This window comes from Gopherus evgoodei, chromosome 2 (assembly GCF_007399415.2).
Source record: "Gopherus evgoodei ecotype Sinaloan lineage chromosome 2, rGopEvg1_v1.p, whole genome shotgun sequence".
Taxonomy (NCBI): Eukaryota; Metazoa; Chordata; order Testudines; family Testudinidae; genus Gopherus; species Gopherus evgoodei.
The window spans coordinates 46099010-46115095 of record NC_044323.1 but is presented as its reverse complement, the minus strand read 5'-3'; the positions used below and the strand labels follow the sequence as shown (position 1 = coordinate 46115095).

The window sequence follows — 16086 nt, the reverse complement described above, 5'->3', positions numbered from 1 at the left end:
AGCACTAAATGAACTGATTCTGATAAGTTTCTAAATTCCATAATTGTCCTTGAGGTTCTGAGAAGAATTTGGTGGAATGGATCAATTGGGAGGGAATGAGGCTCAAGAATTCCAGATGTGTTTTCCCCTACTGAGAGAGTAATTTGGCATCTGTTTTGTGCATTCTTCTGCAGTGAATTTCAATATTTGTAGGAATCAACTTTGTATAAAGTATTCCCTGCAGCAGTGAAGTGCCCTGCAAAGTGTTCATTTCCCCCATCCCACTGGAAGCTTTTTAGGGCAGGGATTGCTCTTGGTTTTTGTGATTGCTTAGCAAATAATAATAAAGATCTTCTTGCCAGGACCATGCTTCCTTTGAGATCTCTAAATGAAAAGCACTAAAAGCCCAAGTAGTAATATTTATTATTAGGTGTTTGGACTGATCTACCTCTGAATCAGGCCTTATATTGCAGGGGTTCCTGCAATATAAATAATTATGTTTATACAGCACCTAGCACAACAGTGCCCCAGTTATGACCGGGGGTCCTTTGTCGCTGCCTCAGTGCAAATAAGAATCACCTTAAGGTTTTTGCTCCCTAATGATGTCTCTCTCTCTCTCCCTCCTGGGGTGCATGCCTCTGGCAGTTGCGCTAGCGGCGACCCTTGCGGTATGTGGCTGCCTTTGGCAGAGGCACATGAAGGATTTCATTGAGTGTGAAGACAGAGAGCAGAGACAGAAAGCAGAAGGAGGCGGCTGCAGCCTTTGTAGTCGGGGAGGAATGCGGAAATGTTAAAGCACTATGTCAAACTTTTTTGAAACGGGGTCAAGTCACATTCAGCCAGCGTGGGAAAGCAAGGGGAAAAAAAAGTTGAGGGGGGGGGGAGGTTTGCGAGCTGTGCTGCCGCCACTGTTCTCAGAGTGAGCAGGAGCGGAGAGAGGCTAGAGAAGCAGGAGCAGCGGGCGGCTTGGAGGGCTGGTTTACAAGCCCCGCACACGGGGCAGCTGCGTGGTGCAGCCTGCAGGGCTTTGATCAGCTGCAGTCTGGTGAACACGGGACTTTGAGTCGCTTTTTTTTCCCCCACTTCCCAGGCAGGGGGTGGGAGGCCGAAGCCGCTCTGGTTCTGAGTTAAAGAGCCCTTGGCAGGAAGGTGCTGCCGGGCTGCTGCAGGAGGATGCGAGCTGAGGGCAGCAGCAGAGTCGAGGAGGAGCAGCTGCTGCAGCTACCTGTGTGGCCTGGGCTGCTGCAGCAGAGACCTGCTGGCGGCATCATCATGTGAATATTTATTACCCGGCTGGGGTCTTCGCTCGCGGTAATCGAATGGGAGGTTTGCTTCGGGGAAGGTTATTTTTCCCCCCTGCGGAAGCTTATCTAGGGCTCGTGCGGCGATCGGGGCAGCTGTGGAGCGGACCAGGTAATTGGAAGTGGCCATGTGCTTCTCCTACCATCTAGTATTACTGCCGAACGCCCCGCAAACAGCCCCCGCCCGGCTGGGTGGTTCTGTGGCTAAGGGGGCTTCTCTTCCTCGAACGGTGTGATCGGGGCTTTGTGGGGCCGGCCCCCAAGACGTTCAGCCCTGGCGCTAGGGGTACAGTTTCTGCCGTCCCCCTCCTGCATGTACTCTTGTTGGGGGGGGGGGAGGAGAGAGCCGTGTATGGTGCCGGGACACGAGTCTGCGCTGGGGGGCCAGTTCACGCCTGTTTTCTATTTTCGGATATTTCAGTGGGATCCCCAGTGCTTCTTGTCGGGGGAGTCCCCTTCTGCCGCTGCATGCATCCTTATTGGGGGCTGCTTTGGGGGGGGCCCTCCTTGCACGCATTCTTACTCGGAGGTGATTTTGCCCTTCCTCCCCCCCTGTCCCGCAAGCATTCTTGTTGGGGGATTGGTGCGAGGGGATTTCCCGAGCATGCACTCGTAAGAAGATGTTTGTTTCTAGGGGGTGATTCTGCTCAAGCTGCCCTGGTAGGGGGGCTGCTTGGGGGGTTCCCCTCGCGGGCAGCCCGGGGGTGGGGCTGCCTGGGGGTTCTCCCTCCGGTGCCCGCATTCTTCTCCGAGCAGTAACTTTCCATGGGCGAAGCCCTCCGCGGTTCAGCAATAGCGGCTCTGGCCGATTCCTTGGAGCGCTACTAAACGCCGCCGCGGTGCGCGCGGAGCCTGAGGCGCACTGCGAGGCCAGGCCCCTTCTCCCCGACCTCACACACACGCGCGCCGTGGGAGGCACGGAGCAGACCCCCGGCGGGGGGCGCCCCAACGCCTGAGGCGCGCAGCGGCCTGGCCCCGCGGGACGTGCTTCCCTAGGGCTGGGCGAGCCAGCTGCTGCTCCCGGAGACAGGCGGTGCCTCCCTTCCGCGGGGCAGGGCGCTGAGCCGCTTCCTCTCCCGCGGGGCTCCCTTGCCCCCTGGCTGGGGGCGTTTCTGCTGTTCCTCCGGGTACTGACCTGCTCCCCCCTCCCCTGGACACTTCCTCACCCCCTCCATCACTGACCTGCTCCCCCCTCCCCTGGACACTTCCCCCCTCCCCTGGACACTTCCTCACCCCCCATCACTGACCTGCTCCCCCCTCCCCTGGACACTTCCTCACCCCCCCCCATCACTGACCTGCTCCCCCCTCCCCTGGACACTTCCTCACCCCCCCATCACTGACCTGCTCCCTTCTCCCCTGGACACTTCCTCACCCCCCCCATCATTGACCTGCTCCCCCCTCCCCTGGACACTTCCTCACCCCCCCATCACTGACCTGCTCCCCCCTCCCCTATACACTTCCTCACCCCCCCATCACTGACCTGCTCCCTTCTCCCCTGGACACTTCATCACCCCCCCCCATCACTGACCTGCTCCCTTCTCCCCTGGACACTTCCTCACCCCCCCCCATCACTGACCTGCTCCCTTCTCCCCTGGACACTTCCTCACCCCCCCCCATCACTGACCTGCTCCCCCCTCCCCTATACACTTCCTCACCCCCCCATCACTGACCTGCTCCCTTCTCCCCTGGACACTTCCTTACCCCCCCATCACTGACCTGCTCCCCCCTCCCCGGACACTTCCTCACCCCCCCATCACTGACCTGCTCCCTCCTCCCCTGGACACTTCCTCACCCCCCCATCACTGACCTGCTCCCCCCTCCCCTGGAGACTTCCTCACCCCCCCATCACTGACCTGCTTCCCCCCTCTCCTCGACACTTCCCTGCCCCCCATCACTGACCTGCTCCCTCCTCCCCTGGACACTTCCTTACCCCCCCCGTCACTGACCTGCTCCCTCCTCCCCTGGACACTTCCTCACCCCCCCATCACTGACCTGCTCCCCCCTCCCCTGGACACTACCTCACTCCTCCATCACTGACCTGCTCCCCCCTCCCCTGGACACTTCCTCACCCCCCCATCACTGACCTGCTCCCCCCTCTCCTGGACACTTCCCTGCCACCCATCACTGACCTGCTCTCCCCTCCCCTGGTCACTACCTCACCCCTCCATCACTGACGTGCTCCCCCCTCTCCTGGACACTTCCCTGCCCCCCATCACTGACCTGCTCTCCCCTCCCCTGGTCAGTTCCTCACCCCCCCATCACTGACCTGCTCTCCCCTCTCCTGGACACTTCCCTGCCCCCCATCACAGACCTGCTCTCCCCTCACCTGGGCACTTCCCTGCCCCCCATCACTGACCTGCTCCCCCCATCACTGACCTGCTCACCCCTCTTCTGGACACTTCCTCACGCCCCATCACTGACCTGCTCCCCCCTCACTGACCTGCTCTCCCCTCCCCTGGACACTTCCTCGCCCTCCATCTCTGACCTGCTCCCCCTACCCTTGGACACTTCCCTGCCCCCCCATCACTGACCTGCTATCCCACCCCCATCCCTGACCTGCTTTCCCCTCCCCATGACACTTCCCCACACCCCCCTCACTGACCTGCTCCCCCTTCCCCTGGACACTTCCCCCACCCCCATCACTGACCTGCTCCCCCCTCCCCGGACACTTCCTCACCCCCACATCACAGACCTGCTCCCCCTCCCCTGGACACTTCCTCATCCCCCCATCACTGACCTGATTCTCTCTCACTGGCCTGCTCCCCCCTCTCCTGGACACTTCCCTGCCCCCCATCACTGACCTGCTCCCCCTCCCCTGGTCAGTTCCCCTCACCCTCATCACTGACCTGCTCCCCCCTCCCCGGACACTTCCTCACCCCCACATCACTGACCTGCTCCCCCCTCCCCGGACACTTCCTCACCCCCACATCACAGACCTGCTCCCCCTCCCCTGGACACTTCCTCATCCCCCCATCACTGACCTGATTCTCTATCACTGGCCTGCTCCCCCCTCTCCTGGACACTTCCCTGCCCCCTCATCACTGACCTGCTACCCCACCCCCATCACTGACCTGCTTCCCCCTCCCCATGACACTTCCCCATGACACTTCCCCACACCCCCATCACTGACCTGCTCCCCCACCCCCATCACTGACCTCTCCCCTCCCCGGACACTTCCTCACCCCCACATCACTGACCTGCTCCCTCCTCTCCTGGACACTTCCCCACCCCCCCATCACTGACCTGCTACCCCACCCCCCATCACTGACCTGCTGTCCCCTCCCCTGGACAGTCCCCCCCCATCACTGACCTGCTGTCCCCTCCCCTGGACTCTTTCCCCACCCCATCACTGATCCGTTACCCCCTGCCCTGAGAATCTCCCCCCCACACACACACGTCCCCAGTGCTGACCTGCTGCCCCTCCTCCACCTTGCAACTCTGCCCACTGATCACTGAGCTGCTACCTCCTGCACTAGGACTCTGTCCATCCTCATAACTGAACTGCTACCTGCTTCTGTGGGACTGCTCACGCAACCCACATCCCCAACACTGAGCTGGTACTCCCTACCCTGGGACTATATCCCACCCCCCATTCTCAGCACTGAGCTGGTACCCATCCTTTCCCTTGGCACTGACTTGCTACCCCTCCCTATGCAGTGTTGAACCTACCCAGTAACCATACAGTGCTGTTCATGCCTTGCATTCCTACAGCATTACACTTGCTCCCATCATCTGCATCATACTGTGTCCTGCATACACCCATCTCATCAAATAATGTATGTCAGTCTGTTTTTCTCAAGTTATTAAACCATGTAAAGTAAGTGAACTGCAGATGCATGTTATGTACAGGGAGAAATGATGTTGGAGAGGAGACAACCCCAGCACTAATGAACTTCTAATGTTTGGATTTTTTTTTGTCCCATAGAGCTAACTGGCTTTATCCAGACAATGATCCCAAAGACTATATGATAATTTCTGGTGGCTGAGAGAGAAAGAAGGCATTTTGGGGACTGTATTGAAGCAGAACAGGGGAGCAGGAGGGTGAAATCATCCGGCCTGCTCCTCCAGCAGTGGCAGCTCTGCAACTGGTGTGTACAGTGCATTTTCAGCAGTAGCAAAATACTAGTTTGCAGGAAGCTGCCAGTTCAACAGCAGGACCTGAGGTACTCCAGAGACAAGAGAAGAAGCAGCACCAGCATGGATAAGGACAGCATGAGCCTAGCTGACCAGCAGTATGAATGTGTGGCTGAGATTGGTGAAGGTGCCTATGGGAAGGTATTCAAGGCCCGAGACTTGAAGAATGGAGGTCGTTTTGTAGCCTTGAAGCGCGTGCGGGTGCAGACAAGCGAGGAGGGAATGCCACTCTCCACCATCCGTGAGGTGGCGGTATTGAGGCACCTGGAGACCTTTGAGCATCCCAATGTGGTCAGGTGAGGCGCTGGAGTGGGACCCATGGTCAGCTGAGTTCTAGTATTGGTACATGGTACAAAGGTGGATTGGACACCAAGTTGAGTATATGGATGGAATGAGCATTAAATTGATACATGGAGTGTGGTATGAGGTTTCAGCAGGCAAGCGTGCTGCCTGTCTGATCTCACGTCATCCTTTTGCTCTGCCTCCCACCTACAGGCACCCATAGGTGTGTGACATAAGTGTTTTGAGTAAATGGGCAAGGAGCCATATATACCCTTTGATCTCCACAGGCACAAGAAGAGGGAATGAAAAGAGAGAACTCTTTTGTCTTGCATATCCACTCTGCCCAACACAGCTGATTTTTGGCAGACCTATTCATTATGAAAGTGGCAGTGGATAATGTAATGTTCCCACCAACTTTAGACAAGGAGTGGGAATTTGTAGGGTTCTAGTTCAGTGTGTTAAGCATAAGCAGGAGAAGTGACCACTTAGGACCGCATTTGTGGGGCCTTCTACCAACAGATACAGAAATACAATTTGCAAGCACTATTTCCAAAGTGTCAAGAAAGGTACAAGGATGTCCTTATTTTGACTGGTAATTCAGAATACCCAAACCTAAGTTTTTGAACACAGGCTGCCTCTGTTATGAAGCCTTTATATCTTTACATATTCAACTTTGTGCTTACATAATGTATAGGTCAGTTTTAAGCGGTTTATTAATCTGTGCAGATTGTGTCCAGGGATGCTGGAAAACTTGAAAAAACTTAGAGGGAATTTTGCTAGGCATATTTGTGAAGCATTGTAGGAACTGTCCTCTACCATGTAATTGATTTACTAGTAAATGGTTATACGTTTTAAACTTATTGCTGATTTTGGTTAGCCCTGCAATCACGCAGAGAGTTTTGGAAAGTTCTTTTGAGCCATTTCTTTCAAATATGTAGAATTCTTTGTTTATCATTCATCTTACTTTATGAACTTTAACAAATGGACAGTTTTATAGCAGGTGTACCTGTACATGACAATGCAAAACTTCACTGATCTGCAGTTTAGGTGAGCATGTAGCATTAACAAAAGTACCTCCAATATTTATGCATCAGTTCAAATAATGCAACATTAGACAGCACAATGAAGACAGTTCATACTTTTGTGACACCAAATGTCTTATAGGCCTGGGAAGCTAAAGTACAAGATGAAGTACATGCTGTGAGCCATGTGCCCATTTTTGGGTCTGGAGCTGAGGTTCTACGTTGGAGCTGCAATAGGAGAAGGGAGATTGGGAGTAATTTTTTAAATGCAAAGGTAAATGGATAGAGAAACTCTCTCATTTTTTCTTTTCCAAACATTGTGGCTGTAGAGTCTTATTACTCCAAGGACTGGGTAGGCAAAGAGTTTACGTTCTAAAAATAGCTTAGGAAACAATGTGGTTTTTTTAAAGTGGGAGGAATCCTTTACCTTATTGTGTGTCTTTTAGATCTCAACTGGACTCCAAGTAGAGACCTCATTGAGGTTAGTGGTGTGGTGTAGACTGGAGTTCAGAGCTTCGCTGTTTGTTTGGATAGAGACAGTTTTTTGATGGCCATCTAGTAATACAGAGGACTAGAAACTTAGTCTAAAATTTTCAGATGTGGATGTTTAAGGTTGTGCAGCATATTCGTATATAGGCACTGAAACAAGTGGCTTGATTTAGAGGCGCTGTTTGAGTGGAGGCTGTTTCTGTTGACAGTAGTAGGAGTTGGGGGTGGTCAGAACTTCTGAAATTCAAGCCACTTATTTTGGTGCCTAAGTATGGATTTAGGTGCCTAGTTTTAGACACTCCCCGTTTGAAACTTTTGACCTTTATTTGTTTAAATGAAAGCCTAGATTGTTTAGAAAAAAACTAAAAACCTGGAAATACTTAAATATAAGACATACCTATGGAATTTTTGTCCCTACTGAGATCACTCCATATACAGTGATCCAGTAAGAGGCTCTATTCTTGAAGCCTCCAATTTTCATGAACACTTTAAATTCAGCAAAATCACAAAGAACAAAATATCTGAAAAGAACATGCAAATACAGATGAGTTTTGCTCAAATTAAAACTCAGAGCAGCCTCTATTTGGTATTTTACAGATATCTCACAAGTTAAAATATTTATTATAAGATCAAATGAATAATTCATTATCTCCAAGCAACCTCCAAGAGGACGGAAGTGGATAATGCAAGGGCCGGATCAGAAGATAAACAGTCACATAAAAAAGAATCTGGCACATCAGAAAAGGGCAGACAAATAAACAGGGACAAGTTTTTAAAGTTCTTGTACACAAATGCTAGAAGTCTAAATAATAAGGTGGGTGAACTAGAGTGCCTTGTGATAAAGGAGGATATTGATATAATAGGCATCACAGAAACCTGGTGGACTGAGAGCAATCAATGGGACACAATCATTCCGGGGTACAAAATATATCGGAAGGACAGAACAGGTCATGCAGGGGGAGGAGTGGCACTATATGTGAAAGAAAATGTAGATTCAAATGAAGTAAAAATCTTAAGCGAATCCATATGTTCCATAGAATATCTATGGATAGAAATTTCATGCTCTAGTAAAAATATAACATTAGGGATCTATTTTCGACCACCTGATCAGGACAGTAATAGTGATGATGAAATGCTGAGGGAAATTAGAGATGCTATCAAAATTAAGAACCCAATAATAGTGGGGGATTTCAATTATCTCCATATTGACTGGGAACATTTCACTTCAGGATGAAATGCAGAGATAAAATTTCTCGATCCTTTAAATAACTGCTTCATGGAGCAGCTGGTACAGGAACCCAGAAGGGGAGAGGCAACTCTAGATTTAATCCTGAGTGGAGCGCAGGAGCTGGTCCAAGAGATAACTATAGCAGGACCGCTTGGAAATAGTGACCATAATACAATAGCATTCAATATCCCTGTGGGGGTAAGAACACCTCAACAGCCCAACACTGTGGCATTTAATTTCAAAAGAGGTAACTATACAAAAATGAGGGGGTTAGTTAAACAAAAGTTAAAAGGTACAGTGACTAAAGTGAAATCCCTGCAAGTTGCATGGGCCCTTTTTAAAGACACCATAATAGAGGCCCAACTACAATGTGTACCCCAATTTAAGAAACACAGTAAAAGAGCTAAAAAAGAGCCACCGTGGCTTAACAACCATGTAAAAGAAGCAGTGAGAGATAAAAAGACTTCCTTTAAAAAGTGGAAGTCAAATCCTAGTGAGTCAAATAGAAAGGAGCACAAACACTGCCAGCTTAAGTGTAATAAGAAAAGCCAAAGAGGAGTTTGAAGAACGGCTAGCCAAAAACTCCAAAGGTAATAACAAAATGTTTTTAAGTACATCAGAAGCAGGAAGCCTGCTAAACAACCAGTGGGGCCCCTTGACTATCGAAATACAAAAGGAGCGCTTAAAGACGATAAAGTCATTGCGGAGAAACCAAATGGATTCTTTGCTTCAGTCGTCACGGCTGAGGATGTTAGGGAGATTCCCAAACCTGAGCCGGCTTTTGCAGGTGACAAATCTGAGGAACTGTCACAGATTGAAGTGTCACTGGAGGAAGTTTTGGAATTAATTGATAAACTCAACATTAACAAGTCACCGGGACCAGATGGCATTCACCTAAGAGTTCTGAAAGAACTCAAATGAGAAGTTGTGAAACTATTAACTGAGGTCTGTAACCTATCCTTTAAATCTGCCTCGGTAGCCAGTGACTGGAAGTTAGCTAATGTAATGCTAATATTTAAAAAGGGCTCTAGAGGTGATCCTGGCAATTACAGACTGGTTAAGTCTAACATCGGTACCGGGCAAATTAGTCGAAACAATAGTTAAGAATAAAATTGTCAGACACATAGAAAAACATAAACTGTTGAGCAATTGTCAACATGGTTTCTGTAAAGGGAAATCGTGTCTTACTAGTCTATTAGAGTTCTTTGAAGGGGTCAACAAACATGTGGACAAGGGGGATCCAGTGGACACAATGTACTTAGATTTCCAGAAAGCCTTTGACAAGGTCCCTCACCAAAGGCTCTTATGTAAATTAAGCTGTCATGGGATAAAAGGGAAGGTCCTTTCATGGATTGAGAACTGGTTAAAAGACAGAGAACAAAGGGTAGGAATTAATGGTAAATTATCAGAATGGAGAAGGGTAACTAGTGGTGTTCCCCAAGGGTCAGTCCTAGGACCAATCCTGTTCAATTTATTCATAAATAATCTAGAGAAAGGGGTAAACAGTGAGGTGGCAAAGTTTGCAGATGATACTAAACTACTCAAGATAGTTAAGACCAAAGCAGATTGTGAAGAACTTCAAAAAGATCTCACAAAACGAAGTGATTGGGCAACAAAATGGCAAATGAAATTTAATGTGGATAAATGTAAAGTAATGCACATTGGAAAAAATAACCCCAACTGTACATACAATATGATGGGGGCTAATTTAGCTACAACAAGTCAGGAAAAAGATCTTGGCGTCATCATGGATAGTTCTCAGAAGATGTCCACGCAGTGCGCAGAGGCGGTCAAAAAATTAAACAGGATGTTAGGAATCATTAAAAAGGGGACAGAGGATAAGACTGAGAATATATTATTGCCCTTATATAAATCCATGGTATGCCCACATCTCGAATACTGTGTACAGATGTGGTCTCCTCACCTCAAAAAAGACATTCTAGCACTAGAAAAGGTTCAGAAAAGGGCAACTAAAATGATTAGGGGTTTGGAGAGGGTCCCATATGAGGAAAGATTAAAGAGGCTAGGCCTCTTCAGCTTGGAAAAGAGGAAACTAAGGGGGGATATGATAGAGGTATATAAAATCATGAGTGATGTGGAGAAAGTGGATAAGGAAAAGTTATTTACTTATTCCCATAATACAAGAACTAGGGGTCACCAAATGAAATTAATAGGTAGCAGGTTTAAAACAAATAAAGGGAAGTTCTTCACACAGCGCACAGTCAACTTGTGTACCTCCTTACCTGAGGAGGTTGTGAAGGCTGGGACTATAACAATGTTTAAAAGGGAACTGGATAAATTCATGGTGGCTAAGTCCATAAATGGCTATTAGCCAGGAAGGGTAAAGAATGATGTCCCTAGCCTCTGTTTGTCAGAGGATGGAGATGGATGGCAGGAGAAAGATCACTTGATCATTGCCTGTTAGCTTCACTCCCTCTGGGGCACCTGGCATTGGCCACTGTAGGTAGACAGATACTGGGCTAGATGGACCTTTCGTCTGGCCTGGTACGGCCGTTCTTATGTTCTTAACAGTACTTAATCACGTAATTTTGAATATTTAGTTTTATTGGAAATTTATCTAGAAGAATGTTCCAGGACTTAATTATGTTTTCTTGAAGCCTGCAGCGCTTGCCACAGTCAGCATTTCAGATGCGAAAGGTTAGGTCATTATGTACAAGTGAGTCTGGCACCTCTGCAGTGCACCTTCTTTCCATCCGTGGGAGTAGAAAATAAAAAGCAAGTTCAAGCAGTAGCTCTTCTGGGATGGGAGAAATTCAATTTAAAAGCATACCTCTGTTGTTTTCATTGGTATCTTTTGAGTAGGTGAAGTTTTAAGTATGTGTTGGAGTGTTTGAAATAATTTTCTTTTAATGAAGACTGACTTGTTTGTATAGGAAGGAACAAAGATTTAAATGTTTTGATTCCTTTACCAAGCACAGTAGAGGATCTTGTAATTTCTTGAGATTAAAGGATTACTTTTTTTTTATTATGTAAATGTACCCGGAAAAAGAAATGCTGTATATGAAGATCTGTAGTTTCACTCCATTGACGTATCTGCACATAGTGATTAAATGTATTTTGTTCATTACAAATGTTTATTATGTGAGTAACGAGTCTAGAAATTGCAACGTTGTCAGCACTAGTGAATTAAGATAGTGAAAAATGCAGCATTTTAATGCTAAGATAAAAGATGCATCATTATCAGATAACTAGAATAAAAATTAAAATAGCATTTAAAATGAAGTATTGTTGTGGAGGGGAAATTTCTCTTTTTCAAAATACTGCAAGCAGTCTGTTTGAAACTTATAAGTGACAAATGCAAGTAAAACTGGTGTCTGAGTAATGAGATGTGCGAGCAGTGAGTTGTTCAGTACAAACTTATGTTGGCATTATAAGTCAAAAATGTAGACAAACTTCAAATAATTGAGCAACACGTGATCAGTGCACCTGAACAAATTTGCTTCAGTCTGCTTGCTCCAGATGATATATATCAGCACACCCACAAACGATATAACTTTCAGTTAACAGCAGAAGTTGCCTCTTCCTCTTCAAAACACCACAGGCCCAATGGAACTGATGTGATTCTCTTGTGCAGGAATAGCAGGATTTGGGCAGCCCATACAGGGTCATGGACCTCAGCACTGCAAGGGATTTTCCTATATGTCTCCATGCAGTGGTGTTTAAGAGAATGAAAAATGATTGGGCCATGAGATGGCCAGATGCTGGGAACATCGATCTGTTGCTACATGGATTGAGCAGTCAGTGATCTCTGTGGAGCTGAACTGCAGAAGTGACGAGAGCTACTGCAGACTGAGGATTATCATAATGGGCTTGGATTTCTTCCCACAGCCCCCAAGAAACAGTTTGTGCCCAAGCTGACTCTTACTCTGCATTGGGATGGCAAAAGATTTAACCTGTTAGGCAGAAATTTCACAATAGGCTGCACTTTTAAAATAGCCATTAATAACATTCAAACATTTTTTTCAAACCATGCTATTTTTTGCTAATTGAGTTTCAGTTCACATTGTTTCTGTCCTAGCCTATCTTCTCCATATTTCTACAGTGCTGAATTCTTGACATCACGATTGCTTCTACAGCAACAGACTGTGAATTTCATTATGACTTCACTGCAGAATTAAGCAGAAAGAGGAGCTAGGCTGAAAACAAGAAAGAGTTTATAATAGTTAAAAGGGGTGATACTGCAGTCCTTGGTCACCCAAAACTCCCATTGACTTTCAAGGATTGAGCCTAGATAACTTAAAACTGTAGAAACTGGGATTTAGAAAGGCATAGTACTGTAAAAGGATTGTTTGCTTGTGTAGAAAATGTTCTCACTTTCACATTTGCTCTGGTATGATAGTTCCTCTGAGTCATTTAATTCTGTTTTATTAACGCTAAAGAAAGATCTGCATGAGCAAATTTTGTCATGCATTGCTTTAAAATATTTTGTGTATTATGACACTTCAGATGTAATTGGTAGTGTGATTAAGTTACTCATCTAGCACACTGTTCAGATAGGAAGATGAAATGCTTCATTAAAAGTTATTGTATACAGTAGTTAAATCTGGCACAAATTAGTCCAGCACTTATGTAACTGACTGCTGTTCTATTTGGGGGGAAAATGAAGTATATGTAGACAAAGGACAGACTTTGCCAGGAATGAATGACATATTAGATTCAGGAAATTCCTGTGTGTAAAACTGGGAGTATTCCTTGCTGTAATAGATTTGTAAAAAATCTTTTTATGATCACACTGCTAAATTCAGCTCTACATTGTGTTCATTTTATATCTTTCCTGCTATTAATCAGTGATTAGTTTCAGTTAAAAGTTAATCAGGATTCATACTGGAAATATGCATTTAAAGAATGTGCTACAAAAGAGGGAATACGCAGATTCCAAATGTTTTCAAGACAAATATATTTAACAGTTTTAGCAGTGTTCAGAATGTTCAAGGTCCTTAAGCAAACAGAACAAACTCACAAAGCCCTATGTTTTTGTTTCTTGGCACTTAACTTTCCCAGAACTCTGGCTCTTTTTAGTATTGTTGGGAGTTAACGGGTCTTAAAAGCTCCAGATAGACACATCCTTATTAGAATTTGGTGATCTAAAATGTGCTCCTGCTGTTAAAAGAATTGTCAAAATTCTGGCACCTTTAGCTTGTATTTACTGAATGCCTCAATTGCCAGACGAACAAGGGTACTCAGCACACAAATACTGAAAATCTCATTTCTGTCTTTTGTTAGTTTCCAAGACATGTAGCCCAGATAATTGACTCCGGCTCTTACATGATGGTTTAGCCAGTTGGAGGCATTACATTATTCAATGATCTCCCTCCAACATGGATCCAGTCTATAGGAAACCAAATAAGTATAATTCTTTTACTTTATTTGCACAATTTGGCAATGATTAGGGGTCTTTTAATATTGTCCCAAAGGATATAAAATATTGGAAGACAATATTAGGAACTTTGCAAGCTATGCTCTATAGAAAAAGGCCAATGTTTTCTTCACTCCCTGTAGACTAGCTCAACATTTCAGAGGTGTTTAATAGTCCAGTGCTTCCTGTGGCATTATATTGTAATAGGACCACATACAAATAGAGGATAGAGCCTAACAATAAAAATATAACTGAGTTTTTAGTGTTGAATACCCCTGTTTAGCGTGGTTATTGGCAGTATTCAGAATATGTTGCAGAATTTTGATAATTCCCTTTGCAGAGTGATTAGCATTTTGTTTTTCATCATTTTAATTAAAAAAACATGAAAGCATGTACAAATGGGAGGGGAATTTTAAAACATAGAAACTGTTTTTACTTCCAGTTTGTGGGGATGTCAACATTGTCTGGTATTAAGTTTTAAAGGACAGTTTACTGAAGCCATTCAGAAGTTCCATCCTTTAAAGTGTAACCATTTGATTTTAGGGGGTAGTAGTCTCCAGTGAATTCTATTTCCTTCCTTCCTTGCTTTTACTGCCAAACTAATGTTATAACTTTTAGTGTGTAACATCACTCCTACAGGTCAACATCGTGCAATCAATTTATTTTTTATAGAATTCTTTATGTGATGTATGACAAGTCATTAAAGTGAGAGAAATTAGTACATTTATATTGTTGGAATCTGAGATTCTCAGAAGGCAGAAAGGGTAAGCTAATGTGCAAAGATGGAGGAAAGCAAAAGAAAAGAAAACTGAAATTTAAGAGCAGTCATGGTAAACCTAAAAGGTAATTATCACTACACATTAGTTTCAATTAGAGAAGAATGAGAGTATGAAATAATGGGAGGGAAGGGAAAGATGAGTGGGATTCAGAGTCAAACGAATGCAAACAAGATGGTCCTTAGGCAAGATTTGAAGAGAGGAACTGGCTTGAAGGAAAGGAGAAAGCCTCAGATGAATAGGGCAAAGTGAAAAGAGCGACCCTTCCCAACTCTGGAAAGTTATGTGGAGATGGAGAACAGAGAACGAGAGTGGAGAAAGGGAGAGTAACCAAATGGGAGGATTTGTGGCTGTAATATTAGTGGACAAATGAGAGTCTGGAAAACAATGAGAACAATTTTGAACTGGATCTGCAGATGGCTAGGATTTGAAGAAGCCTGTAAAGGCGACTGAGGACAGGGGATATGGCCCCAATTCCTGAAATAAGAGAGAAACCTGGTGCAATCAGTTTGAAACCCCTGTAGTTCAGATAATAGGCACTTAGGGAGTTCACGATTTACCATCTATTCTACCTGTGTGTGTAGAGTGTTTACTAATAGACTAAGTAAGTGATGATGAAGCTTGAATAAGTATCCATGAGAAGTGGGGGCAAAATAAGACTGAACAAGGAAAAGGAGACTGAAGATGTAGTTCAAGGCTTTGAAAATCTGCTTGCATGGGGTGAGTACAAGCTTTCTTGAGTGAGTGAGTGTTAACATCTTTTTAGTGAAGGTTTCCATGGAGAATCATATAGTGTGTGGTAAAAAAAACCCTCACACTGGAAAACTTTATATCGTGAGCTCTTCACGTGGTGAGAACGCGAATGTTTGTTGATTAACTGACACCAATGTGTGTGCCATACAAATACTGTTAGTCATGTCCCATCCATATTATTAAGTTGTGTTAATTTGCTCACTTTTACATTCTATTCTTAGGAAAGTAAAGGTAACAAAATATTCCTCAAAATTATTTTTTGAAATCAAAGTTATTATTTATGTAAGGCCCAATTATATGATCTCTACTCGTGATGAGCAATCCCTTTGAATTAGTGAGATGATGTGCATCATCATGGTGATGCTACTGGAATCATCCAGCTTAAACATGTACTACATTTTTTATAGACCTAGAAGAAGACGACAGGTTTCTGCCCCCAAAAGCAACCATGTAGTTATGTCCAGGTGATGACTTCAGTTACCGAAATGAAGGTTTGTCCAAATTATACCAATTCACTAGTGTCAGTGGAGTTGCAGCTACAATAAATTGTGCCTATCGTGTCTTGAAAATAGTTCAGAGCAACCCTTGTATGAATGCTGTTATTCTTTACATCATGCTAGTTTAACACAAATAAATAACTGGTTTGTTCTTCGTGAAGCAAACTGAAAGCTAAACCCACCAGGACTCCTCTTTGCAGGAATTTCCAATGTTTAATGATTTAACTGACAATTTCTAAATACAGATG

The 16086-nt window shown here is 45.4% G+C and overlaps 1 protein-coding gene across 1 annotated transcript in view; it reads left to right on the top strand.

Annotated features, from left to right (window-relative positions):
• The first annotated feature begins 879 nt into the window (after window positions 1–879).
• The window catches only part of CDK6 (cyclin dependent kinase 6), a 183657-nt gene continuing 168450 nt past the window's right edge, over window positions 880–16086 (top strand). The window contains exons 1-2 of the mRNA XM_030550563.1: window positions 880–1392; window positions 5206–5710. Coding sequence (XP_030406423.1) covers window positions 5478–5710 — 233 coding nt within the window. The 5' untranslated portion in view covers window positions 880–1392; window positions 5206–5477. The remainder of the gene's footprint in view (window positions 1393–5205; window positions 5711–16086) is intronic.